General features: G+C 45.3%; 1 protein-coding gene and 1 long non-coding RNA gene across 3 annotated transcripts; one reads left to right on the top strand and one right to left on the bottom strand.

Moving 5' to 3' along the window:
• Positions 1 to 502: 502 nt before the first annotated feature.
• On the bottom strand, positions 503 to 18,524 carry LOC138433684 (L-threonine 3-dehydrogenase, mitochondrial). 2 transcript variants are annotated; one of them, XM_069576749.1, is made up of 9 exons: positions 18,337 to 18,524; positions 9,952 to 10,151; positions 7,960 to 8,002; positions 7,240 to 7,310; positions 4,905 to 5,054; positions 4,637 to 4,809; positions 3,647 to 3,737; positions 1,591 to 1,860; positions 503 to 997 (listed from the first exon to the last, which is right to left on the bottom strand). In XM_069576749.1, the coding sequence occupies exons 2-9, from the start codon at positions 10,133 to 10,135 to the stop codon at positions 858 to 860; spliced, it is 1,122 nt and encodes a 373-aa protein (XP_069432850.1). In that variant the 5' UTR covers positions 10,136 to 10,151; positions 18,337 to 18,524; the 3' UTR covers positions 503 to 857. The 2 variants fall into 2 exon arrangements, with proteins under 2 accessions (XP_069432850.1, XP_069432851.1); XM_069576750.1 differs by lacking the exon at positions 18,337 to 18,524 and adding an exon at positions 11,194 to 11,854.
• Positions 18,525 to 18,535: 11 nt separating this feature from the next.
• Positions 18,536 to 24,581, top strand: LOC138433683 (uncharacterized). The gene is made up of 3 exons (XR_011254397.1): positions 18,536 to 18,705; positions 22,879 to 23,014; positions 24,439 to 24,581. It is a non-coding gene; the product is annotated as an uncharacterized lncRNA (long non-coding RNA).
• Positions 24,582 to 26,933: the final 2,352 nt, after the last annotated feature.

The following is a 26,933-nucleotide window of genomic DNA, read 5'->3' as shown; positions in this document are numbered from 1 at the left end:
TTTCACCAGCAGTGCATCTTCACGGAGAAGGCAATGGCACCCCACGCCAGTGCTCTTCCTGGAAAATCCCACGGACAGAGGAGCCTGGTGGGCTGCAGTCCATGGGGTGGCTAAGAGTTGGACACGACTGAGTGACTTCACTTTCACTTTTATGCATTGGAGAAGGAAATGGCAGCCCACTCCAGTGTCCTTGCCTGGAGAATCCCAGGGACAGAGGAGCCTGGTGGGCTGCCATCTATGGGGTCACACAGAGTTGGACACGACTGAAGCGACTTAGCAGCAGCAGCAGCAGTGTATCTTTTTAGAGGGAAAAATAAATTGGAAGTGATCATTTTTGACAGGTTAAAATCTCTTGAACATTGTGAACATGGGATTAATACACAGACATTTTTTTAGGCTCTGATGGGATAGTAAAGAATTCTTTTAAATTGGGAGATTATCTTTGATGGTCTTTAAAAAGTAATCTTTGGTCTTGGTCAAGGGAATGATGGAGTCTTAGGAGTGATATTTAAATCAAGTTTAATTTAATACAAATGTCACATATCTTCCCAGAAGTGGTCACTTCATCTTAATTAAGGAAACGGAAATGATTGTGACTTAAGTCTTCATTCTGTGATGTGGACAAGTTTAGGCAAACAGCAAAGATTCAGAAGGGCTACCACCAAACCTACAGCATCGAGAAGACGCTAAAGCCAAGTCATTTCTCCATGTGGCAGTTCAATATGAGCTGCGAAAATTCAATCCAATTAGTCCTTCAGCCCCATATCATCTAGATTCCTTGGGGTCTGGAACCTCAGGGTTGTTATAGCTTTCCCTGGACAGCCACCCAGGACTCACGAGCTCTTCCTCCGGCCCCTTCAGTTAGCCTGGGCAACTCTGCTCTCAGAACCGTGGAAGTTCAACATCGTTGTCACCAGCTCCGGGAGGTCAAAATCGTGCTTCCATCCCCAGTCCTTCCGAGCGTTGCTATCATCAAAGTTCATTGGCCAACTATCCGCTAGGATAAGACATGGAAAAGAGCTTAAGTTATTCAGGCTGTAGGTTTGCAAAAGGGTCTAGAACACTTTAAATAAAGGCCAACATGCCATGAAAGAAACATTCTCTTTGAAATCTCCCTTGAGCAGAGCAGAGCAGCAATTACGGGCATACAGTCCCCTTCTTAGACTAGAAGCCTGTATCTACTGCCAGGCACTGTGAGTTGTCACCTACTAGGAGAGTCCGCTGCAGACTTGTAAGGTGGGACTGCCATGCTCAGATGGCATGGCACTCACACAGGGGCACAGTCACAGCCTCTGAGAACCAGGGCTGCTCTCATACTATGTCTGTCTGTTTGATATTTAAACTGGCAAGTGGTGAAATGCCGACAAGTTGTTTATTTGGACAGCTCTAGTCCACCCACTTTGGACATCATTTCCCAAAGCTGTGCCATCGGCCAGCTCTGGTGAGACAGCAGCTCCTTCTTCCGAAGGTGTCGGGCCCCTGGGAAAGCCACTGCGCTCTTCTTTTCCTCCACGGTTTATGTCCTCGAGGACTCGCGCGGGGGACTGCAGCTGAACTTTGGTTCTGAGGTGGGTGCAGCGGTGTACCCACCTATGGCCTGTCGGACAGGATCCACGTTGTAGGTGACCTGGAGCTCTGGGATATGCTTGAGCACCTCCTGGGCTAACTCCGCGGGGGTGAAGCTCATGGCGCTGATGTTGTAGGTTCTCATGGACAGGGACTCTGCTGGGGCCTCCATGACCTCCAGGGTGGCCCTGAGGCAGTCGTGAATGTACATCATTGGGAGCCTCGTGTCGGGTCTCAGGTTGCACTCAAACCTGCCACTCTTGACAGCTTCATGGAAAATCTGGACCGCATAGTCTGAAAGAGAAGCTTGTCTGAGGGTCATCTTATAACAAAAATTATGAGTGAGCCTCTTGGATTACGGCAGTGGTTCCCAGATGTCTTAGTCTCAGAAACTCTCTGTGGGCTTAAAAATCACTGAGAGCCCTCAAAAAGGTTTGATTAAGGTAAGTTATAGGAGCCTGGTGGGCTACAGTTCATGGGGTTGCACAGAGTCAGACATGATGAGCAGCTGAGTACCTATACACACACAGCAGCAGCTACTGTATCAGGAATTAGCAACACCAACCATATCAGAAATTAACTGCGAACTTTAAAAAATATTTCTACACTTAAAAATGATAATAAGCCCACACATTCATATGTATGATATTACATGTGAAAGAAGAACATAGATTCCAAGTAAGAGAGAATTCAGTGAGGAGAATGGTGTGTTTTCATTCTGAAAAATCTCTTTATTCCCTGGCTTAATAGGAAATAGTGAGCATCTCTGCTTCTGTGTTCAGCCTGCTATGCTACATACATCAGGCAGCCCGTGAGAAACTCCACGATATACTTGAAAAGGATGGTGAAAAGGGCAAATAATATCTTAGCATTAATATGAAAATTGTTTTGACCTCCTGGATCCCTTGAGAGGGTCTGACTCAAGGATCCCCAGGGATTCCTAGTGCCTTTCTGGAGAAGCACTGCATTAGGCAAATTTTTAAAAAGTAACCGGGACAGAGGAACCTAGTGGGCTGCCGTCTAAGGGATCGCACAGAGTCGGACACGACTGAAGCGACTTAGCAGCAGCAGCAGCAGCAGCAAACCCAAAGGCTCTTTTAAAATCTCCTAAAAAAAAATTCCTCAAATTTCAGTTGAAGATATTCAAAGAAATGGAAAGAAAGCCCATGCTTCTGATTGAAAGAATTACAATAGAATTGTTAAAATGGCCATACTACTCAAAAGCACTCTACAGATTTAATGTGATCCCTGTTAAACTACCTATGACATTTTTCACAGAACTAGAACAAGTAATTCTAAAATTCATATGGAACCACAAGAGACCCAGAACTGCCAAAGCAATCCTGAGGAAAAAGAACAAAGCTGGAGTACAAGCCTCTCAGACTTCAGACACTACTACAAAGCTACAGTAAAAATCCCTCGGATGTTGCCAAGCATCTTTTATGTTATCTCAGAACCCCTCATACGGGAAGGATCTCTGATGTGGGAGTTACTGAACATAATGCACACTCAAATCCAAAATGATAACAATGTGGAAAACTATATGGAGGTTCCTCAAAAAACTAAATATAGAGCTACCCTATGACCCTGCAATTCCACTCCTGGATACATATTCAGAGAAAAAGGAAACACTAATTTGAAAAGATACACTCAGTCCAACATTCACTGCAGCTTTATTTACTATAACTAAGACCATGGAAGCAATGTAAATGTCCACCAACAGATGAATGGATAAAGATCTGGCTAATGTACCCAACGGAGGACTACTCACTCATAGAAAAGAACACAATTTTGCAATTTACGACAACATGGATGAACTTGGAAGGTAATATGCTTAGTGAAATCAGTCAGTTTGATTCTGGCACTGTGGGTGGTAAATTCCATCGGATTTACAGCATTGGTTGGGCTGCCCTGAACAAATTTAAGTCAATAGGGTTCAATGAGCTTCTCAGACGCACTTTTCAGAAAGGATGCGAAGACCCCAGCCAGCACGTGGCTGGAATGACAGCAGATCCATCCCCACTGCACCAGGCAAATAGAAAGCTGATTTTACGTAAAAAGGAAATAAAAAGCAACCTACCAGTTGTTCCTCCTCCAGGCTGGGAGTCAGCAGAAATGATTCCGGGATATCTCAGGCATCGGAAATCTAACCCATACCGGTAATAATAATACTACGAGAAAGAAAACTTAACTTCAAAAAGAATCTTTTAAATCAGGTAGAGCAATGCAAAGAATTAACAGCCTTTTCCTCAAACATCTCCCCATACAGTCATCTTAAAATCCTCCTTGAGGAAATGAAGACCCGAGAATTGTCATTTTTCTTTAACAAAGAACCCTGAAGTTTGTTATTGTCAAATAATCGCCATTCTGGTGATAACAATGTTAGACAACACAGTAAATAATAGATCAGCTGACAGTGGGGAGTTTCTGCCTTTCTTTGGAAGGAAGACCCTGCTCATTGTCCTGAACAAACCTCCATGATCCTGTCCTAGGAGGCAGTGTCGGGAGAGCACAGGGAAAGATGGTCACTGTGATACATCAGTTGAAGGGTCAGACACTGGCTAAAATGCCCTTTTATGGACATTTTAGTCAAGTAGTTAGGACTCTGCACTTTCAATGCTGAGAACCCAGGTTCAATCCCTGGTTGGAAAACTAAAATCCCATAAGCATAAGCTACGAGGCATGACAAAAAAAAAAAGATGTGCTATACAAGTATAAAGACAAAGTGTATTAAAAAAGAAAACCAAAAGGACACTTGAAGTTATTTTAAAGTTAGCTCTAATAATAGTAATGTCAGAAGCCTGGAAGAACAGTGCAAACAAGTAAGATGGGCAGCAAATGAAGGAGGGGTGCCACTCAGGGGGCATGCTTGAAGTGCTGAATGTTAGCACAGGCTGAGGATTCGGCTGGAGCTATGGCTACGGCCACCTGGCAAACACAATCAGTCCCCGAGCATTTCTGGGGGCAGGGATTGGAGGAGGGAGGAAGTCCTCTCCAAGGATGAATTAGCAGGTGTTTGAGACAAAAATAGAAAAGGAGACACTGAGTCGCCTTGCCAAGTGATGCTCACCTCGCCCATAAGCTCAGCGTGGACCTTGGACACCCCATAGATGGTCCTGGGTCTTTGGATGCAGAGGTCAGGGGTTGGGTTCCGTGGAGAAGTAGGTCCGAACGCCCCGATGGTGCTTGGCACGAACAATCGCAGACCATGCTCGGCGGCCACGTCCAGGACATTGTGCAGTCCTGAAACAAGCAGCCATCATAACCTGGGAAACCTCTTCCCAAGGAACTGGGGAATCCGGCAAACAGGGCATCTGGGGCACGACCCAGAGACTCACCAGTGATGTTCACGGCTCTGGCCAGGGACACGTTTGCTTCCCCCACTGCGCTGAGCAGGGCGCTGTAATGAAACAGCCAGGTGATGCGGTTGTTCACCACAATCTCCCGAAGATTCTTGTAATCCAGGATGTCGGAATAAATAAACGGGCCTGCGAGGAGCAGTGAATCAGGCAAGTGAAGGAGTTCAGGGGCTGAAAACTTCAACAGGTTTTCCCACTGATTTTGATTCCATTGCTACCAATTTGGTAACAACTATTCAGACTCTACTCAGCATTTTTCTTATGCAGAATACAAAGCCCAATCCCCAGGTGATTCCCTGGTAGCTCAGATGGTAAAGAATCTGCCTGTAATGCAAGGGACCTGAATTGGATCCCTGGGTCGGGAAGAATCCCCGGAGAAGGGAATGGCTACCCACTCCGGTATTCTTCCCTGGAGAATCCCATGGACAGAGGAGCCTGGCGGGCTGCAGTCCACGGGGTCACAGAGTCGGACACGACTGAGCTACTAACACACACCCTCCACGGTTAATACCACCTAAGTCTTACACAGGACTTATACCTGCCGAGCACCATTCTAAGGGCTTCCTGTACAGGAGATCCCCTACATAGGAGCGAGTGCATCCTGAGAGCACGTCCTAAGCCCCATTTGTTCATGTGTGTGTTAGTTGCTCAGTCACATCCAACTCTTTGCAACCCCACGGACTGCAGCCCACCAGGCTTCTCTGTCCATGGAATTCTCCAGGCAAGAATACTGGAGTGGATTGCCATTCCCTTCTCCAGAGGAACTTCCAAACCCAGGGATAAGCCCAACAAAGTTAGCCTAGGTACCCAACTAACACAATCGGCTATACAGTACTATACTGCAATAGGTTTACAGAATTTTTAATGCAAATAATACATACATAAAAACAAACAATAAAACATTTTTAATCTGACAGTCTAGCACCTTGAAAAGTACAATAGTACAGAACAACAGCTGGCATACAGAAGCTCGCATGCACCTTTACATCTTGGAAAGTTTGCAGCTTGAAAGTACGGGACTTACTGTATATTTAACTCTCAAACAAACTTTGAGGTGAGTACTTTGTTGAGGAGGAAACTGAGGCCAAGAGAGGTTAAGTAACTTGCCAATATCAAACAGAATTAAGATTAAGAACTGGGATCAAAAACAGGCAGCTGGCTTGAGCTGATGCTGTTCACGCCAAACCGCAGGCACCTGGTGATTTCACTCCGCTTAAATAAGTTGCATATTTTAAAGGAATAGATAACATGGGTTTACAAAAGCCAAAAACCCACCGTGATATAAATAATCCACAAACTGTAGGTTCAACACGCTTGGTTAGGCTGGAGGTAGAGCCAGATTTTTGCAATGCCGATTTCCCCCACTTTCAGCACATTAATGCTCTTCCCTAAGGTGAACCACAAAAGACTGACACGGAACCAGGAAGGACTAGGAGATGTTATAAAGATATTTTTGATGAGGAAGTGATCTGGGAAGCCAGCGCCATCTTCCCTGGAGCGTCTTGAGGGATCCAGCGCTCCCAGACATCTTGTATTCAACCCAATGAAATGAGTTTTAATTTCTGACCTGACCCCTAGAACTTTAATTTCTTAAGTTACTATTTTATGTAGGTTAGAGCAACAATAAGAATGCAACACATATTTATCCAATAAAATATGTTCTCAGGAACTTCAAAAAAGTAAAAAATACATAAAAACATCTTTGAGGTGGTCAACAAGCCGACTATAGGAGTGTGAGGTCCGTGCGTGTGCACAGGTGTTTAAGTGCAAGTCCGTGCTGAAACAGGAGGATTAATTTCTCCAAAACTTAAAGTTCCTTTTCCTCATTTCAGAACTTGATTTTTGTGTGCTTTCTCTCTGAGTTAAGTTCACTAAAAACTCTGAAAGGTAGGAATCCAAATTTTTATTCCACAGATATGGCTGCAGATTATTTCCAAAGATATTACTCCATGACTCTACATCAAGGTCTAATGAACTCCCCTGTCCTTGGGTCACCCGATCAAGCAGCGACTATACCAAGGACATTTTACAGAACTAATGAGGGCAAGACCACGAAACTTTTTTTTCTTCTTTGGCCACACCCCCACAGCATGTGGGATCTTAGTTCCCTGATCAGGGATTGAACCCATGCCCCCTGCATTGGAAACATGGAGTCTTAACCACCTAATCACCAGGGAAATCCAAAAGCAGGAAACATTTTTAAGTAGCACGAGTGTGCCTCAGATACTCCTCCTCCTTTAATTCACAAGCCTGGTTATGAGCGATGATATGAATCCTACGGGCTGCCTCTCCGACTACTCTGAGAGCCTCTTACCACTAAGGAAGACGTGTTCTGGGGGCTTCCGAATGTCAGACAGAATCACATTGTCCTTCCCGAATCGTTTCCTAAAGGGAAAATTAAACATATGAGATGGTATATTTGAGGACATACCAGGTCCTATGAAAACCATCCTGCCCAGAGGAACCGCCATGTACTGCCTGGCTCCAAATCCCACCTTTATACGTGAGCCCTTCTTCCTCTCCATCCTCAACCAGCAACCCTGCGGTCCCAGCCACACTTGGGGCTGCGTCTCCTGCTTACACCTTACCCCACCATTGTCCATGCACCTGTCACCAATGTCCTCCCAGGGCCCCGGAGTCCTTTCCTCTTCCCCCCTGTTCTCCTCTCTTTTCCTTTTATCCCACTTTCTCTAAATCCCACCTTGTTCCTTTTCAGTTACTACATGTTCTTCTCTCAGTCCGCAAGCATCAAAAAACTGACTGACCCATTTGGAGGCAGGTCTTACTTTGCCCAACCTAGAATAGGCAGAGGGCAAAGGACCAGGATGGGGGACACTGAGTCAAGGACCTGAGGCAAAGCCTGTGATACTAAGAGGCACAGTGAAATGCATTCCAAACGGTCATTTAGATACAATATCGTAAAAGACTCAGGAGCAAGAGGGGAGAGGACAGATTCAGTGGTTAAACAGGAGCAAAGAGAAACTTCACATACCCCTAAACTCAGATTTTAAATTTCAACTTTGAGAGCTCTTACCTCAGAAAGCTAGCAAGACCCACTCCAAGCTGGCCAAGACCCCCTGGATAAAGAAGAAAAAAATGAAACTTTAATTTAAATCGAACCAGCTCAATTATTCCCAGGATGTAATAACAGAGTAAAACTCTACCGGTAATCTTAGCTAATTAGGTGAAGCCCCGGATGGCCTGATGGAACCGAATCACCTTCTCCGAGCTAGGTCAGAGATCAGATCAGATGGGTTTCAGAGACAGAACATTCTCCAGCAGAGGGGTGGCTAAGGGAAAGTCAGGGAACAGGAAGAGAACCGTCACAGAAGAGCGAGAGCATCGCCCAGCCAGGAACTCACTAGCAGCTTTGGCTTTGTTATATGATGGGCTATGAAGCTTGTCTCCTACGGGTACCAGAACACTTAAAGTCACATGCGATCGTTTTTTTTTTAAGAAACTTTTTATTTTGTATTGGGGTACAGCTGATTAGCAATGTTGTGATAGTTCCAGGTGTCCAGCAAAGGGACTCAGCCATACATATTCATGTATCCATTCTCCCCCAGACTCCCCTCCCATCCAGGCTGCCACATGACATTGAGCTGAGTTCCATGTGTCATACAGGAGGTCCTTATTGGTTATCCACTTTAAATATAGCAGTGTGTACACGTTGATCCCAAACTGTCCCTTCCCCTCATCCTCCCCACCCTACCTTTATAATCATGAGTATGTTATCTAAGTCTGTGAGTCTGTTTCTTCCCAGCCTACCCTTAATAATCATCAGTTTGTTATCTAAGTTTATGAGTCTGTTTCTGTTTTGTGAATAAGTTTATTTGCAGATATAACAGTTGGATATCAACCTCTGGTGGGACTATCCAGAGAACCCTCCTCCATTAGACCTGCAGTGGAATAGGAATCGAGAAAGAAGGCAAAAACCGAGAAGCCACCCAAAAAAAGAGCAGATAACTGGGTGGGTTAGGAAGTGCTAAGAACATTAAACAAATGATTACAGCACCTTAATCTGCATGCTTACAAATGCCATTGGTGGACATGGGAGAGCTGGGGGTCTAGGAACACATTTAGGGGAATACAACCCTAAATTCCATTTTGGGAGAAAGTAATCAGGCAGGAAGATGCAGGCCGTGGCATTTCCTGTGATCACGTGTAAGCAGGTGGCTGAAACCAGCGCACTGGCAGGGTGCTTTGTTGGCGGCGGGAGGAGGGAATCAAAGACACGGACAAGACGCTGGGAGAGTCAGGGAGGGAAGTGCTAAGGGAGCCGACCTCACTTGAAACCCATTTACAGCAGAGGAGGAGGGGGTGGTGGTAGTGAGAGAAATATGCACACACTGAAGAATGTAAGATGGATAATGACGTGAAGTCAAGGCATGAAATTCTGGCAAATAGAAGACAATAAAAACGTGCTAATCAGTCAGCGGTGGGCTTCGGTCAGCTGCAAGGACTTGTGGGCAGACGGTCAAATGTGCAGTGAGCAGATGCAGAACTGGACGCTGGGTGGACACGAGGTGAGAGGGGTTGGCAAGCCAGTCTGTGGACAATGAGACCCAGGCTCCATGAGGTCATGGCGAGAAGTTCTCTGAGCCCCAGGCAGGCCCTGGCGATCTGCTCCGTCTCCAAGACACAAATATGCAGTAACTGCCTGGCTAGAGGAGCCTGGCCAAGGAAAGATGCGCCAGACTCCAGAGTCCACGTTTTGTCCACACACCTTGGATCTTGAGCAGGGAAGGGGAACCAAGGCCCAGAGTAGCTTTTTCATCCCCAGGTTCCCAGGTCCTTTCTTCAGATGACAAAAGATTTGGGCAGGGAAACCAAGCCCTGTCAACCGCGACAAAATAAGCACCGGGGATTTGCACAATTCAGGAGGAAGCCAAGAGTAGATAGGGAGTTTCTGAAGAATACATGTTACCTGGTGGTATGTTAGACATTCCAAAATCGAATATACAGCCACACACAAAGAAAATAATGAAGCCACAAAGGCGGGAGAAAGAAAAAAAAAAAATCCAACCTGTAATTAAGACACGCTGCTGGTCTGCTTCCGAGAATGAAGTGGAGTGGAAATTGGCATCCGTTGGAATCTGCCGAGGAGAGGTGCCCAGAAGCCGACTGGGTAGGACAGAAGCCCGGCAGCCGCAGGCTGGGCTCTGCAGCATCCAGCAGGCAACCTGCCGCAACATCCGAACAACTGGCATGCTCTCTGTGACACGCCTATAACGCAAAAGGAGCGGAGTTCAGAAAAGACACATGCATCCCAATGTTCATGCTTGGTTACTATTTAGAGTAACCAAGACATCGAAGCACTCCAAGAGCCCACCAACAGATGAACAGATAAAGAAGATGCGATTCATATATACAGCAGAATATTGCTCAGCCATCAGAAAGAATGAAGGGCCTCCTGGGCGGCGCTAGTAGTAAAGAAGCCACTTCCCACTGCCGCAGACTGAAGAGACGCAGGTCTGATCCCTGTATCAGGAAGATCCCCGGGGAAGGGCACGGCGACCCACTCTGGTATTCTTGCCTAGAGAATTGACAGAGGAGCCTGGTGGGCTACAGTCCACAGCGTCGCACAGAGTCGGACATGAGTGAAGCAACTCAGCGCTCAGAAGAGAATGGAACAATGCCAACTGCAGAAACACGGATGGACCTAGAGATTATCATACTGTGTGAAGCCGGTCAGAAAAAGAAAAGCAAATACTGCATGATATCATACGCGCAGTCTAAAATATGACGCAAAAACACACACCTACAAAACAAAACCAGATTCACAGACACAGAGGACAGATTTGAAGTGGTCAAGAAGAGCCGGTAGGGAAGGGAAGGAATGGGAGTTTGGGATTAGCATAGGAAAACATCTCACGGAAAAACAGGAGTGAATTTTTTGGCCAACGTGATATTCTATACAGAATGGATAAACAACAAGCTCCTTCTGCACAGCAGGAACTATATTCAATATTTTGTGACAAGTCACAATGAAAACGAGTATATATATATATATGTATGTATAACTGAGTCGCTTGCTATATAGCAGAAATTAACACGTGCCTTGGAGAAGGAAATGGCAACCCACTCCAGTGTTCTTGCCTGGAGAATCCCAGGGACGGGGGAGCCTGGTGGGCTGCCGTCTGTGGGGTTGCACAGAGTCGGACACGACTGAAGCAACTTAGCAGCAGCAGCAACACATTATAAATCAACTATACTTCAATAAAATTTTAATAAACAAAAAAGCAGAGGTCAGCATGTAACTGCTTACCTTCCAGACCCCTCAAAACACAAACCATTTAACCACGACTAACACTAAGATCGCCAGCTCCCAAGCAAAGCCAAACCCTGGATTCATGAACCAAACTAAAGAGACTGCTGAGTGCGGGGACAGGGAGTCAATCTGGAGACGACCGTGAGCCCAGCCCCGTGAAGAGGGATACACGTTGCTCATGCAAAGTTCAGGCAAACAAAGGCTGGCTGAGATTCAGAACTGGAGCCACACAGTGCTGACGACAACGGGCTCTAAAGTCGCCGCGGAGGTTACTGTGTACAGAGCCGTCCATGCCAGGAACACCAAGTCACAGATCCAAGTGAAAGCCTCCAGTCTTCACAACCATTACCATCTGTCCATGTACCACTGAAGCGAAAATAGGTCCCGGACTAAATAACACAGCACCCTATGAAACTCAGATGTTAACATCCTTAACATTATCTTAAGGAAGATCCAGACTAGAAAAGCAGATCGTTAAGGTAAAAAGGTCCCCAGCAATACTGAGTAAGCCGTGACTAACTTCTGTTTCACGACCATCTCTTAAGAGAGGATAATTAGAAAGCCATTTTCTCCCCTCTTCCCAGATCATGTATACTTTATTGCAGTCCAGCTCTTCTTTCTCACCAGCTTTACCCACGGTGAGCATGTCACAAGAGGAGATCAGAGGGCAGGGCTTACTCTACTGGTTCGAACAGCAACCTTCCTGCTCGCCCTCCCCAAGGTCAGGTCTTTGCTCTCTGCACTCTGCCCTGTGGCCTCCACCTCTGTCAGCTGTCAGATTTCCAACAGCACTGGTAGATGAAACTTCATACAATGTATGTGGACAATTCATGACTGAGTTGGTTCTTATTCCACAACTATTACTAGCTAACATGTAATGCTCAATACAGGCCACAGGCCCATGAATGCCCTCCTGCATTACAGCATTTAACCATTGCAACCACCACCCATCTCAGGGAACCCAGTTCTTAACCATCAAGTGGCATCGGTCCCTATTATGGGATGGCTTTGATTAACAATGCATATACATTAAAAACAAAACCCCAAAGCCCTCCACCCCTCTAAAGCATGTAGCTTTTCCAAGTCAAGATTATTATCTTGCCATTTCCAAGTTTAGTTGAATGCTTTTAAGGTAGCAGCTCTCACATTTTCTGGTCTCAGAACTTCTTTTGCTGTTGTTCAAGTTGCTGTCATGTCCAACTCTTTGTGACCCATGCACCATAGCACACCAGGCTCCTCTGTCTAGTGTTAACATAAACGTATTTTATGAAAATATATTTTCCAAAACAAAAAATGTACTGATCTGAGTGCCACTGTTTTACATTTACTCATCTCTTTGATGTTTTCCTTAATAGAAAAACAACTGGATTTTTGCACCTGCTCCTAACTCAATCTGTTGCTTTGATGAAGTAAATGAAGAAAATCCAGACTCACAAAGCAAAGCAGTGAGGAAAAGGGAGCAGTATCTTAAAACCCTTCTCAGATAATTCTGGATACTCACCTTTGATATCCAGAACTCAACACGTGCTAGTTTCTTTAAAAGTTAGCTGCAACACAGAATCTGATGACATTATCGTGAAACTTTTGTACCTGTAACATTAGAACCCACTTGTATATCTAATGCTTCGAACAGATCTTTTATTCCTGTATGATTTTACAATTCTATGCATTGGTCTTTTGGAAAATATTCGTTCAGTGAGTAACGCAGAGCTTCTAACTGCCAACACACTTGACTGTATAATTCCTCAAAGTTATACTAGTTAATGTCACTGATCTCATCAGAAAATTCCTAAGTATTGAGAAGCTGTCAAGTACACAATGGTGGATACAAGTTAACCTGCAACAGATACCATTGGTTGTTTCCTTGACAGGTGCGCTAGGTTTATCTTTTTTTTTTTTTTAAGAAAATGTTTGCCGATTATCCAGGTATGAATAATCATACTTTGTCAGTCATTCAGGTAAAACTAGTACTCTATGAAAAAAAAAAAAAAAGTGACCAGTTCAGCTCACAATTCAATCACAAAAAATGCTTAATCTCAAAACAACCATCATATTTCGATACACAACAAGTACATCCATTTACCACATGATATGCTAAAAAGATACATCTCAAGGCTCAAGGTTTAATAAAAGTTAATCATTTTTTACTGTTTCATCAAGGGCATTCTTAAGTAAGGGGCTTCCCTGGTGGCTCAGTGGCAAAGAATCCGCCTGCCAATGCAGGAGACCCGGGTTGGACCCCTGGGTCGGGAAGATCCCCTGGAGAAGGAAATGCAGCCCACTCCAGTGTTCTTGCCTGAGAATCCCATGGACAGAGGAGCCTGGCGGGCTACAGTCCACAGGACTGCAGAAAGAGTCCGACACAACTCAGGGACTAAACAACAAGAGCAACAACAGGCCTTAAGTTTTCTACCTTTTATTTTTTTTTTACAGGAAAGCATATGGCAGTGAAGAATACCATGACTTCTTAGTACCAAGTGGTGCCACCGCCTTGATTCCTGCAAAGGCACCGGTACTTTTAGCCACTGCGGCTGGTGCACTGTCAGTGAAAATTCAACAGTTGCTCCAGGATAAACCATGAAATTAAAAAAAATAATAATTCTATACCAAAGACTGGCACTATTTGTGTTTGCTGTCAAACATTCACTAAAAAGCTGGTCTTTGATGATTGCCTTGGCATTGATAGTGGATGGAAACAAGCAGAACGGTAAGTCCGGCCACGACCACAGGAAGGCACAGGCTCCTACTATCAGTCGTCATGCCTGCAGCTAAGTCTTTGACAAGTTTCTGTCCCAGGGGCTGTGCTGAGGTTTTCCCATGCTTTTTCATCCAAACAAGGCTTTACTGTTTCTCCAGCCACAGCAATTTGATACCCTATCTTGTCATACTTCAACAGTTTTTTCTTTTCTAGTTTGGAAAGCTGTAACAAATAATGTTTGGCTTTTAAAGAGATCATCCTATCTACACTTCATTCATTCAGAACGGTTGGTCTCAAAATAATGCTATTGCCACCAAAATATTACTCAAAATGTTCGGTGGCATCAGACACACAAGTTGAATTTCTAACATCTGTAAAACCTGAGGAAAGCATTCATATTTTCATGTATTATTTAATTTTGTACATTTATTTGGAGAAAAATTCCTCTTTCTGTGATTCAGAGGACTCTTGAGTCCTTTCTCTTCAGCATTTATACACATAGATGGTATAACTTTGAGTTGAAAAAAATCAAGTCCTCTAAGCCAATGATGTATCCTTAAATAAAAAAATAAATTAAAATAAACTTTTTGTTATTTTTCCATATAGGCAAAGGCTTAACTTAGAATTTCAAAGCAATGACATATTGATATTAAAAGAAAATGGGCTCCAAAGATAATAGCAGAATAACAGCATGTAGCTAACAAAAATGCACAGAAGTGATAAGAAAAAAATGGAGTTTATCTCTGAAAATGCATATATTTATACTTTAAGCCTGCTATCCTTAGAAGATTCTAGAAACACAAGAGTACACAAACACACACCCCATTAGATCAGCAGAAAAGCTCATTACAAGCCATGTGGCCTCTAGAAGATTCCACCACATATCTGAGACAGAAACAATGAAAAAGGCAAAAAAATTTCTGAGTATTACTTTAAAAATAGCCTTGACCTCATGGACCTTACAAAGGTCTCAGGGAACCTCAGGGTTACCCCAGATTACACTTGAGAATAACTGTTCTAGAGTAAGACTTGCTTTGGCAAGATAGTTATCAAACTTACAAATGGAAACCATCAAAGATGACTGGGGATCAGATGAAAGTCCATAGACTTTCTCCCCTAAGCACTTTGCTTACTTTAATTCCAAAGGATGAAAGAGAAACAGGCCAACAGACTTTCCTCCTTAAATAACTGAGCGTCTCCCCAGCGCAAGCCTTGCTGGGGTGGTTGTTATACAAACCTTGCCATCTCTAGGCATCTACCCTTCTGCCCCAACCATAGCAGAGCTCAAGAAAGCAGTGGCATCATGAAGAGAGCGAGAGAGACACAGGCTCTGAGCCCAGCTGGCTGTGACTGTTGGGACATGGAACAACTGGGGAGGAATGGAGAAGAATAACACGGACCTCCAACTTGTGTATGAGCTTCCTGGAGGAGCAGATCAGGTAAGAAGACAAACGAGCTTGGTTTTGGACATGTCGGTTTTACGTGCCGGGGGCCAGTAAGGCTGCCTCTCCCAGGGAGCCGTGAGTCCCAATGAACCATTCTTAAAGCATGTGAGAATTCAAACTCCATGTCAAACAGGCAGGCAGGAAAGAGAAGTATCAGGGGTTTGTCTACACCACAATAAACAGAATGTCCTCTGTTTTCAGAGAACATTACTTCCATTTCTTGGGGAAAAAAAACCTGTAATTCAATTGTAATTTCTCTGGAGACAGATAATTCTATTTCAAAAATATTTAAAGAAACTCTAATTTGGAATATTGAAAACCAAGAAAATAGACCTTTTTTCTGAGGATGCATCACTGGTTTCCCTTAAGCTTGTGATCCTCCCAGATCTCTAGCTCACATCATTCTCAGCCACAGAGACAGTAAATAAAAATGTATTAGGTCATGTCTCCAGCACATCCACACGAGGCTACAAGCATCCAGCTCCCAACAGATGAAGGATAAGGAAAATGTGGTATGTCCACGTGATGGAATATTATTTAGCCTCGAAAAAGGAGATCCTGTCAAATGCTACAACACGGATGAACCTGGAGGACATTATGCTGACTGAAAGAAGCTGGCCACAGAAGGCCAAATACAGTATGATCCCATCCATATGAGTGACATGAGTTATCTAGTCAAAAAGCATAGAAACAGGAAGTAGAAATTTAGTTGCCATGGGAGAAATGGAGAGGGGAAACGAGTGCTTAATTAACAGGCACAGCTTTCATTTTGTAGGATAAAAAAAGTTTTAGAGATCCATTGTACCACACTGTGAATATACCTGACAGTACCAAATTGTACTCTTAAAAATGCTAAAAGGGTAAATTTTATGTAATATGATTAAAAACCATAATTTACCAAATTTTTAAAAATCCAGCCCCAAGAAATGGTCAGTGTATACATATATTACTGCGGAGCTAGAAACTTCACCCAGTGTAGATCAATGCTGCCTCAGAGACCCACGAAACCCCCAGCCAGTTCAAACATCCAAGCCCTTTTTCCCACCAATCCCCTTAAATGGTTCTTTGCTCTCTGCTTATAAACCTGCTGAAACCTAGCATTCTCATCCAGCCTTCAACCTTTCCTTCCAGTCTCAGGGGTCTCCAGAGTATTTATATTTCCCCAAACCCACATCCCCTGCCCCTCCTAGCAGGCCTTCTTGATCCACACTCAGTGAAACTGCTTTCACCAAAGGTCAGTCATTGCCCAGTTGACAATTTCCTAGCCCCAGGACCCTTTCCCAGGGCTGGCCATGCCCATCTTCATCTCCCCTGAGTTCTCCCACCTCTCACTCTGATTTAAGGATCAATAATACCTGGAAAATCCCATGGATGGAGGAGCCTGGTGGGCTGCAGTCCATGGGGTCGCTAAGAGTCAGACACAACTGAGCGACTTCACTTTCACTTTTCATTTTCATGCATTGGAGAAGGAAATGGCAACCCACTCCAGTGTTCTTGCCTGGAGAATCCCAGGGACGGGGGAGCCTGGTGGGCTGCCGTTTCTGGGGTCGCACAGAGTTGGACACGATTGAAGAGACGCAGCAGCAGCAGCAGCAGCAGCAGCAGCAGCAGCAGCAGCAGCAGCAGCAATGCTTATAACTGCTTATTTGCAAGGCAGTCTTGGCTTTATATCCTCCCGTTCATGAAATCATAAAAAATTCAGATAAATAAATGTCTTTTTTTTTGGCTGCACCTTGTGGCATTCTGGATCTTAGTTCTCCCATCAAGGACTGAACCTGTGCCCTTGGCAGTGGAAACGGGGATGCTTACCAACTGGACCACCAGAGAAGTCCCCAAACGTGTACTCTTCACAGTAAATGATCCAACGGGAAAATCTGGCACCTCAGCTACTGAGCGCTGAGGAAGTATCTGCTCTCCTGAACTCTTATTTAAGCCTCACAGTAACTCTGAAGGGGGATCTTTTCTCCATTTTGCAGAATGAATTGACCCGCCCAAGGTCAGGCACATAATTAATTACCAAAGGGAAAGGGGATGTAAACCAGGTCCGCTGAGTTTCAAACAAACCCTCCTGCCAGCACCCCCACGCTTCCCTGCCAAGAGAAAACATCGGGTACCTAAGAGAGGGGACAAGGAGGACGCATCCTCGTGGTGGCGAAGGGGCCACCTTCCCCGCTGCTCCCCTCCCCTGCAGCTCGGCTTCTCCTCCTCCCCGGTCCCCAGGAGAAGAGTACCTACCAGCACCCGGGGTTAAAGGCCAGACATAGCCCTCCCTCCGGCGCGAGCCGGCATACACTACCTCGCCAACCTCAAGTTTCCCCATCCTTAGAAAGGGGACACCACATGCTGACAGGATTTAATAGAAGCAATTTATTAAAAGCACCTAGCGAACTGCTAAAGACTCCATCAACCAGCTGGTAAAGTCTGGACTTAACGTGGGGATGATCTGAAAGCCAGGAAGGGTCGGGGAAAAAATCCTGGTGCTCTCAGCGTGAGCCATAGAAGGTCTCAGAGACAGTCTTGGCCCTGCGGAGCGGGCGCCCCGCACCTTCCCCTCAGTGCACACTGGCCTAGGAGAACCCCAAAAGACGTGGAGACAAGGGCCGCTCGCGGATCTCCAGCCTTAGCCTCCCACTTTCCTATGGAAAAGTTGTGGGGGAGGAGGGGGCTCAACCTCCAGGGAAGACTGGATAAACCGGTTTCATGAGAAAAACCGCTCCTGGCAGAGGGTGCCCTTCCGAAACTTAGGAAGGGCCAGTAGCCGCGCCAGCCGATCCCAGCAGTACCCCGACCCTCCCTTGGCCTCCCAGTTCCGCAGCGACGGCTGGGGACGCGCGATAGCCCCGGGGAGCTCTGAGTCTGCGGCGCCCGGCCTTGTCACACCTATCGAACTAGTGGGGGGCAGGGGGGTCAGGCAATCCCGCGGCGTCAGCCTCCGTTTCAAAGAGGCTCAGTTCTCAGGATCAGCCGCGAGGGAACATCCCGTCCCACCGCACTGACCTTCCGAGGCAGCCGCCCAAAGATGCTGCGCCGCTGCGGCCCTGGAGACGCACGCGGTACGCAGACAGCGCGCAGAGAAGAAAGCCCAGCCGGCCTTGGGCGCACCGCGCCTTTATCCTCTCTGCGCGCACACCCGCCCCCAGACGCACCAATCTCCTTCTTCGGTCCTGGCAGCCTTACGTCAGCGTAGGGTCACCGCGAGGGAGGGCGCCGGTTGCCATGGTAACCGACTTCGCGGAGTGAGCCCCTCTCGCGGGTTCACCCTTCTTTAGGAGAAGTCGCGCGCTGCCAGCCGAGCTTTCGAATCCAGCGAGCGGCGTCCCGGTTGCGGCAGAGCTAGACCGCAGGTCTTCGCGTCGGACTGTGCAGGTGAGGGCAGCTCAAGAGCCCCCCACCGCAAGGAGCCTCGACCCTCCGGAGCCCCCGGGCACAAGCTCATTCCGGCGATTAGCGGAGGACTAAGGCAATCCACTCCAGTGGAGAATCCCAGGGATGGGGGAGCCTGGTGGGCTGCCGTCTCTGGGGTCGCACAGAGTCGGACACGACTGGAGCGACTTAGCAGCAGCAGCAGGGGAAGAATGCGGGACGCAGAAAGGACTGGCGGAGTATATACCTGGGGACCAAAGTCAGGAGATACGGAAGGAAGGACCTTGAGCGACTCATTTCATCTTGGTTTCCCACGTGGGAAACTGATGCGAAATTGTATGACCTCCAAGGCCGCGGGACCAGCAGACTCAGCATCACCTAGGAGCTTGTTCAGTTCAGTGTGCGCATGTGCTGTTCTTCCTGCTCACGGGGTGGGAAAAGCCTTCCTGCGAAGTATGTCACTCTCTACCTCTCTCTTTTCGGATTGATCAAAGGGATTGTAACCTCACATGAGACACTTAAATCGTCATTTATAATGTAAGCTGTACATTTGGGATCATGTCTATCTTTTATCTCTAGTGGCACAATGCCTAGCTCAATATAATATTTGTTGAAAAAAGAAATAGTTTTCCTTTTAGAATTTGGATTAGACTTTTGCTGTTTGGGGGCTTCCCTGGTCGGTCAGTGGTAAAGATTCTGCCTGAAGTGCAGGTGACCCGGGTTCCATCCCTGGGTTGGGAAGATTCCCTGGAAAAGGAAATGACAACCCACTCTGGTATTCTTGCCTTGAGAATCCCATGGACGGAAGCCTAGCAGGCTATAGTCCATGGGGTTGCAAAGAGTCAGACACGATTGAAGCAACCTAGCACAACAACTTTGCTGTTTAGTATCTTACCTCTGATAATTTTTAGTTTTAATTCAGTTTATGGACTGATACTTAGCAGCATCCACTGTGTATCATGGACTGTGCTTGTTGTTGAAGATGCAGGAGTCCTGTATAGGTTGCTGCCTAAATAGCCAGAAAACAACATTTCAGTTCAGTGGCTCAGTCGTGTCCAGCTCTTTGTGACCCCATGGACTGTAGCATGCCAGGCTTCCTTGTCCATCACCAGTTCCCAGAGTTTACTTAAACTCATGTGCATTGAGTCAGTGATACTATCCAACCATCTCATCCTCTGTCATCCCTTCAGTCTTTCCCAGCATCAAGGTCTTTTCAAATGAGTCAATTCTTCGCATCAGGTGGCCAAAGTATTAGAGTTTCAGCTTCAGCATCAGTCCTTCCAATGAATATTCAGAACTGATTTCCTTTAGTATTAACTGGTTGGACCTCTTGCTGCCCAGGGGACTCTCAAGAGTCTTCTCCAACACCACACTTCAAAAACATCCTTTCTTCAGCGCTCAGCTTTCTTTATAGTCCAACTCTCACATCCACACACGACTACTGGAAAAACCATAGCTTTAACTAGACGGATCTTTGTTGGCAAAATAATATCTCTGATTTTTAAAATGCTGTCTAAGCTGGTCATAACTTTTATTCCAAGGAGCAAGCGTCTTTTAATTTCATGGCTGCAGTCACCATCTGCAGTGATTTTGGAGCTCAAAATAATAAAGTCTGTCACTGTTTCCACTGCTTCCCCATCTATTTGCCATGAAGTGATGGGACCAGATGCCATGATCTTAGTTTTCTGAATGTTGAGCTTTAAGCCAACTTTTTCTCTGTCCTCTTTCACTTTCATCAAGAGGCTCTTTAGTTCTTCTTTGCTTTCTGCCATAAGGGTGGTGTCATCTGCATATCTGAGGTTATTGATATTTCTCCCGGCAATGTTGATTGCAAATTGTGATTCATCCAGCCTGACGTTTCTCATGATGTACTCTGCATATAGATGGGGAAACAGTGGAAACAGTGTCAGACTTTATTTTCTGGGGCTCCAAAATCACTGCAGATGGTGACTGCAGCCATGAAATTAAAAGACACTTACTCCTTGGAAGAAAGGTTATGACCAACCTAGATAGCATGTTGAAAAGCAGAGACATTACTTTGCCAACAAAGGTCCATCTAGTCAAGGCTATGGTTTTTCCAGTGGTCATGTATGGATGTGAGAGTTGGACTGTGAAGAAAGCTGAGTGCTGAAGAATTGAGGCTTTTGAACTGTGGTATTGGAGAAGACTCTTGAGAGTCCCTTGGACTGCAAGGAGATCCAACCAGTCCATTCTGAAGGAGATCAGCCCTGGGATTTCTTTGGAAGGAATGATGCTAAAGCTGAAACTCCAGTACTTTGGCCACCTCATGTGAAGAGTTGACTCATTGGAAAAGACTCTGATGCTGGGAGGGATTGAGGGTAGGAGGAGAAGGGGATGACAGAGGATCAGATGGCTGGATGGCATCACTGACTCGATGGACGTGAATCTGAGTGAACTCCGGGAGTTGGTGATGGACAGGGAGGCCTGGCATGCTGCGATTCATGGGGTTGCAAAGAGTCGGACACGACTGAGCGACTGAACTAAACTGACTGACTCTGCATATAAGTTAAATAAGCAGGGTGACAATATACAGCCTTGATGTAGCCTTTCCCTGATTTGGAACCAGTCTGCTGTTCCATGTTCAGTTCTAACTGTTGCTTCCTGACCTTGTTAGAAATGCACATTTGAGGCTGCATCTCAGATTTGCTGAGTCAGAACCTCTGCGTTGAGGCTCTTGAGAGAACTGTGGTTTCACAAGCTCTCTAGATGATGATATGTGCTAAAGTTGAGAAGCACTGATCTGGGGCAGCCGTTCTCACTTTGCCGCAGATTAGAATCAGGGGGGAGTGATTGAAATAAATCAGTTACATTGTTGTGCGGAGGGGGAGGGGCGCAGGATGTCCAGGCAGGAGTATTTTTTAAAGCTTCCTGAGTAATCCCCACGGGCTGTCAAGGTGATAACCTCGGGTGTACCCTAGAGGTATACCTCCCAGTGTGGCCCCTGGAGAAGGCAGTCCCTAGCCAGACCTACTGAATCTCAGTTTGCATTTGTAAGGGGCTTTCCGAGTAGTTTTTATGCATGTGAGGGTTTTGGAAAAACATCTGTAAGGCCTCCTCCAACATTAAGAATCTGATTTTGTGAAGTAGGTCTTTCTGTTTTACAGACTCTTAGAAGGCCCCATTTTTTCACCCTTTCCTCTTTGACATGATCTTCATTATGGGTCTTTAGTGCACTTGAATTTTGAAATTTTAATTAGATTTTGGCCTCTCAAGAGACCTAGGAGATTATCAAGGCCACTGTGCTTGTCTGTCAGAGGTGCTGCTGCTACTGCTGCTAAGTCACCTCAGTCGTGTCCGACACTGTGTGACCTCATGGACTGCAGCCTACCAGGCTCCTCCGTCCGTGGGATTTTCCAGGATTTTCCATGCCTTCTCCATGTCAGAGGTGCAGCCCCACCTAAACTGGTGAAGAAATTCCCAAGAGACCAGGGGGACCCTAAAAACTGACTCAGTCACTGGGTCACTGCCCTTTCTTATACACCGAATCATGTCATGAGGAGTTACTTTTGGTTTTCCGCAAACGGTGTGGCGAGGTTGAAGATAATACTGAGCTTGCTTTGAGGGGGCTGGAGACAGGGATGTTTCAGAGTGGAGCAGCCCACTGAAGATGCTGCCAGTGTGGGAGGGGAAAGTGAGGAAGCGTACATTCAACCTTTGCTCCTGAGGACAGGACAAGAAGAAAGGGTGATTCCCAGGGGACTGAAAGGCGAGTGGTTTCTGGGGGGGATGAAAAATGTTGTCTGCCATATCAGTCAGTGAAGGATGTTGCAGTCACCAAGCCAGCAGCCACGGGCAGGTGCCCGGACTGTTCACCCTAAGGGGGCCCAAGATGGCGAAAAGCAGGATGCTGGCCCCAGATAGCTGAGGTGCAAATCAAAGGAATGATTTCAATGAACCCAGACTCTCGGATCTTCCCATACTTAGAATAGCACTAAATTCTTTAATTTGATGTTTGGCTTTTTTTCTTTTTTTAAAATAAACAGTAGTCTTTTGATGTTCTGACTACTGAACTTCTATATACCCCTGGCTTCTTTCTCCTTTACCTCTTTGGAGCAGCCCCTCTGAGCAATCTGAGGCTGCCTTCTGGGCTTAAGTCCTCAAAAATTCGCCAAATCAAACATGATTCTCAACTCTTAGGCTGTGCATTTCTTTTAGTCTACAGTTCTGATGACTAAGAAGGGACCCAAACAGACTTCTCTCCTTCGCCTGAACTTGATGAGGACCTGGAGCTTGGTGCCAGCAGAGGCCTCTTGGGCCCATCCACCTCTTCAGAGACTCCAGAGGCATCTGGGTGAGTGTCTCCTGGTTCTTGAATCCCTTGTTATTGGCTGATGATCCTAAGTTTTATTCAGTGGTATTTAAATTCTCTGGAGGAGTCAGTTACCCTTGAAACTTAGATTCAAGAAGAGGTACCTGGGTTGTCCTCAGAGAAAGACGCTGGGAAGATTTCTGCTCAGCTTAGACACCGAGAGGCTCATCCTCAGTTGAGAGACTGGGACGACTTTGCTCAACTGGAAGTCACTGGGCAGGGCTGGGCCGGGGAATGAAGTGGAAGACTGGCATCATTTGTCCTTGAATTGGTAGTTGGAATAGTTTGAATAGAGTTTGTTGAAATAAAAGTGATCTCAACAAACCAACCCTAGTATGGGAAACAAAGCTTTCAAAAGAAAAAGGAACGGTAGATTCAGTTCAGTTCAGTCGCTCAGTCGTGTCTGACTCTTTGCAACCCCGTGAACCGCACCACGCCAGGCCTCCCTGTCCATCGCCAACTCCCAGAGTTTACTCAAATGCATGTCCATTGAGTCGGTGATACCATCCAACCATCTCATCCTCTGTCATGCCCTTCTCCTCCTGCCTTCAATCTTTCCCAACATCAGGGTCTTTTCCAGTGAGTCAGTTCTTTGCATCAGGTGGCCAAAGTATTGGAGTTTCAGCTTCAGCACCAGTCCTTCCAATGAATATTCAGGACTGATTTCCTTTAGGATGGACTGGTTGGATCTCCTTGCAGTGCAAGGGACTCTCAAGAGTCTTCTCCAACACCACAGTTCAAAAGCATCCATTCTTTGGCGCTCAGCTTTCTTTATAGTCCAACTCTCACATCCACGCATAGAGTATCCAATCAGAGAGTAGTCATCGATTATTGGGAATCCCTTTTGGGATTATCTGAGTTTTTCCCTCCACTCGTTTTAGAAAATAGAAAACTGATAAAGTAAATTGTTCAAGGTCATAACCAAGATTAGCACTCCATTCCTTTCCCTCCTTATCCAGTACTCTTTCTCTTGTACTATTTGTCATATATCAAAATTTTGTACTGATATGAGTGTTGGTGTGATACTTTCATTTATTAAAATGAGTAAGATGAAAGGGCAATAGTGCAACCATGTCAGAACTTCATTCATCAGTGTTGCGACTTCTTTGCTGAATTAGGTAACAGTTTCTAAATACTGGAAAAATGATTCCTTAATTTTTTTGTGTGTGCTATTTATGGTGTAATGACTCAGACACGCATTCTCTTATTAAGAATAAGACTCTTATTAAGTCTGATTCTCTTATTAACGCAATCTCTGTCAACATCTTAACCAGAAATTGGCACACTTTTTCTGTGAAGGGCAAGAGAATAATATGTTAGGCATGATGGGTCGCATATAGTCTGTGTCACGTTTTCTTCATTTGTTTCTATAACCCTTTTAAAATGTAACAACTCTTGATTTGCAGCCTTTGCCCATTTCCATGGTGTAAGTATTTAAACCACGACTGATTTCAGCCTACCAGCATGATGTCCCGCTGCATTTGGATTTGGCGAGAGATGTACTGTGCCACACGGCAATATTTCCTTAGGTAATATTTCCACCATAAAGGTAAGACTACAGTAACTAATCTCAAGAGCATACAGAGTAAAATAAAACATAGTAAAATACATAGGAAGTGGTGAATTTGGTTATTAACTACCTTTGTGATTTTATTTATTTAATTGTTAAGTTCATGTAATTTGATTTTTAATAATGCCTGTATTTAAGAAGCAGCTGACAAAATTCCTGGAAAGTTAACAGTCAGCTTCAGCCCTGGTAAGTTGGTTCAGACTGGCTTCAGCGATGGCAGCTGATGATGTTATTCCAAGGGAGGCTTCTAGCAGATGGGTTCACGCCATCATTGCTCTGTATTATAATACTCAAAATTAAGTAGATTATAGTACTCAAAATGGATTAGAGTTCTGAAATGTCAAGGTAGGACAGGTTTCATGTCTTTTCTGCTTTTTTTCAAAAAAATTTAACTTGAAAGGAATTTCCAGTGTTAGAAAAATACTCTGTTGAACAGCTTCCTGGAATTCTGAGAAAGGGCATGTTACTCTGGATCTTGAACTTAAACATAGAAGAGAGCTTTCTCATATTGCTCTAATGACTGCGTAGTGATTCTATTTTGAGGTTTATTTTAAAAGAAATCTGAACAGCCTGGTTACACAATCAGCCACTTGGTGTGGTAAAGATTAATTATATGAATCCTGGCATTTTTTTTTAAACTTGTGGTGAAATATGTAAACCATAAAATTCATCATTTTAAGCATTTTAAATGTACTCATAAAATATATTCTCGCTGTTGTGCAAACATTGCCACTGTCTGTCTCCAGAAGTTTATTGTCCCAAAGTGAGACTCTGTACCCATTAAATAGTAAGTTCTCATCACGCCCCGCCCCCCCAACACCCTGGCAACTATCATTCAGCAACTTTCCGTCTCTCTGAATTTGACCACTTTAGGTGCCTGCTCTAAGTGGAACATACATTATTTGTCCTTTTGTGACTTACTTCACTTAGCATGGTTTTAAGGTTTATCTGTGTGTGGCACGTCAGAATTTCTTTCCTTTTTTTAAGAATGAGTAATATTCCATTACATGTGTCTGTCATATTTTATTTATCCATTTATTGATGGAAATTACGGTTGTTTCTACCTTTTAGCTCTTGTGAATAATGGTGTACTTTGAGAAGCCCCAAGTTTAGTTAGAAAAATCCACCTATGAACATGGATACTGTATGGCACCAGACAAAAATTCACTTATTGAAAGAACGTATATGGATATTTTTAGCTTAGCGAGAGCCAGTTAGATATTCTAATAAGGCTTGGTTTGCAAACACTGTGGCATTCCTTCCATGTTTGAAAATGGAGCTATTTAATTTTTTTGTAAGATTTAAATACAATATGATCAATATCATAATGGCAGTCTAATCTCTGCTGTGAGCTTCCTCAGTGGCTCAGCGATAAATAATCCACCTGCCAATGCAGGAGACACAGACATCTGTTCGGTCCCTGGGTCAGGGAGATCCCCTGAAGAAGGAAATGGTAACCCACTTCAGTATTCCTGCCTGGGAAATCTCATGGACAGAGGAGCCTGGCAGGCTATAGTCCATGGAGGTACAAAGAGTCGGACCCAATTTAGCTATTAAACAATGTTTTGGTTATGTCTTTCTAAAATAGTTTCTCCAGATGTTTGGTTACTTGAGTTTTGCTAAGTTAAATTCAATGATGGGAATTCATTGAATTATCCAAGTCAGTTCAAGTAAGATAAAATACCTGAATGTTAATCACTCCTGCTGCTGCTGAGTCACTTCAGTCATGTCCGACTCTGTGTGACCCCATAGACAGCAGCCCACCAGGATGCCCCGTCCCTGGGATTCTCCAGGCAAGAACACTGGAGTGGGTTACCATTGCCTTCTCCAAAGCATGAAAGTGAAAAGTGAAAGGGAAGTCGCTCAGTCGTGTCCGACTCTTAGCGACCCCATGGACTGCAGCCTACCAGGCTCCTCCATCCATGGGATTTTCCAGGCAAGAGTACTGGAAGACTTGCTGCTGCTGCTGCTGCTGCTGCTGCTGCTAAGCCGCGTCAGCCGTGTCCAACTCTGTGCGACCCCATAGATGGAAGCCCATCAGGCTCCGCTGTCCCTGGGATTCTCCAGGCAAGAACACTGGAGTGGGTTGCCATTGCCTTCTCCAGTGCATGAAAGTGAAAAGTGAAAGGGAAGTCGCTCAGTCGTGTCCGACTCTTAGCGACCCCATGGACTGCAGCCTACGAGGCTCCTCTGTCCATGGGATTTCCCAGGCAAGAGTACTGGAGTGGGGTGCCATTGCCTTCTCCGGGAAGACTTGCTAAACAAGTCTAAATTTACTTACCTTGTCTCCTTATGAGTGAGTGTTTGTGCTAAGTTGCTTCAGTTGTGTCT

The sequence above is a fragment of the Ovis canadensis genome, chromosome 2, assembly GCF_042477335.2.
Source record: "Ovis canadensis isolate MfBH-ARS-UI-01 breed Bighorn chromosome 2, ARS-UI_OviCan_v2, whole genome shotgun sequence".
Lineage (NCBI taxonomy): Eukaryota > Metazoa > Chordata > Mammalia > Artiodactyla > Bovidae > Ovis > Ovis canadensis.
The sequence above is the reverse complement of the archived record's forward strand: the minus strand, read 5'-3'. Positions and strand labels throughout refer to the sequence as shown.

What these genes read in the sequence shown, in the direction of transcription:
- LOC138433684 (XM_069576749.1), bottom strand. Translation starts at nt 10,135, where the DNA reads ATGCCAGTTGTTCGGATGTTGCGGCAGGTTGCCTGCTGGATGCTGCAG. An exon ending in GCAGCGTGTCTTAATTACAG is followed by an intron (nt 8,003 to 9,951) that starts GTTGGATTTTTT and finishes TTCTTTATCCAG; the next exon opens with GGGGTCTTGGCCAGCTTGGA. An exon ending in GGTCTTGCTAGCTTTCTGAG is followed by an intron (nt 7,311 to 7,959) that starts GTAAGAGCTCTC and finishes TTTTCCCTTTAG; the next exon opens with GAAACGATTCGGGAAGGACA.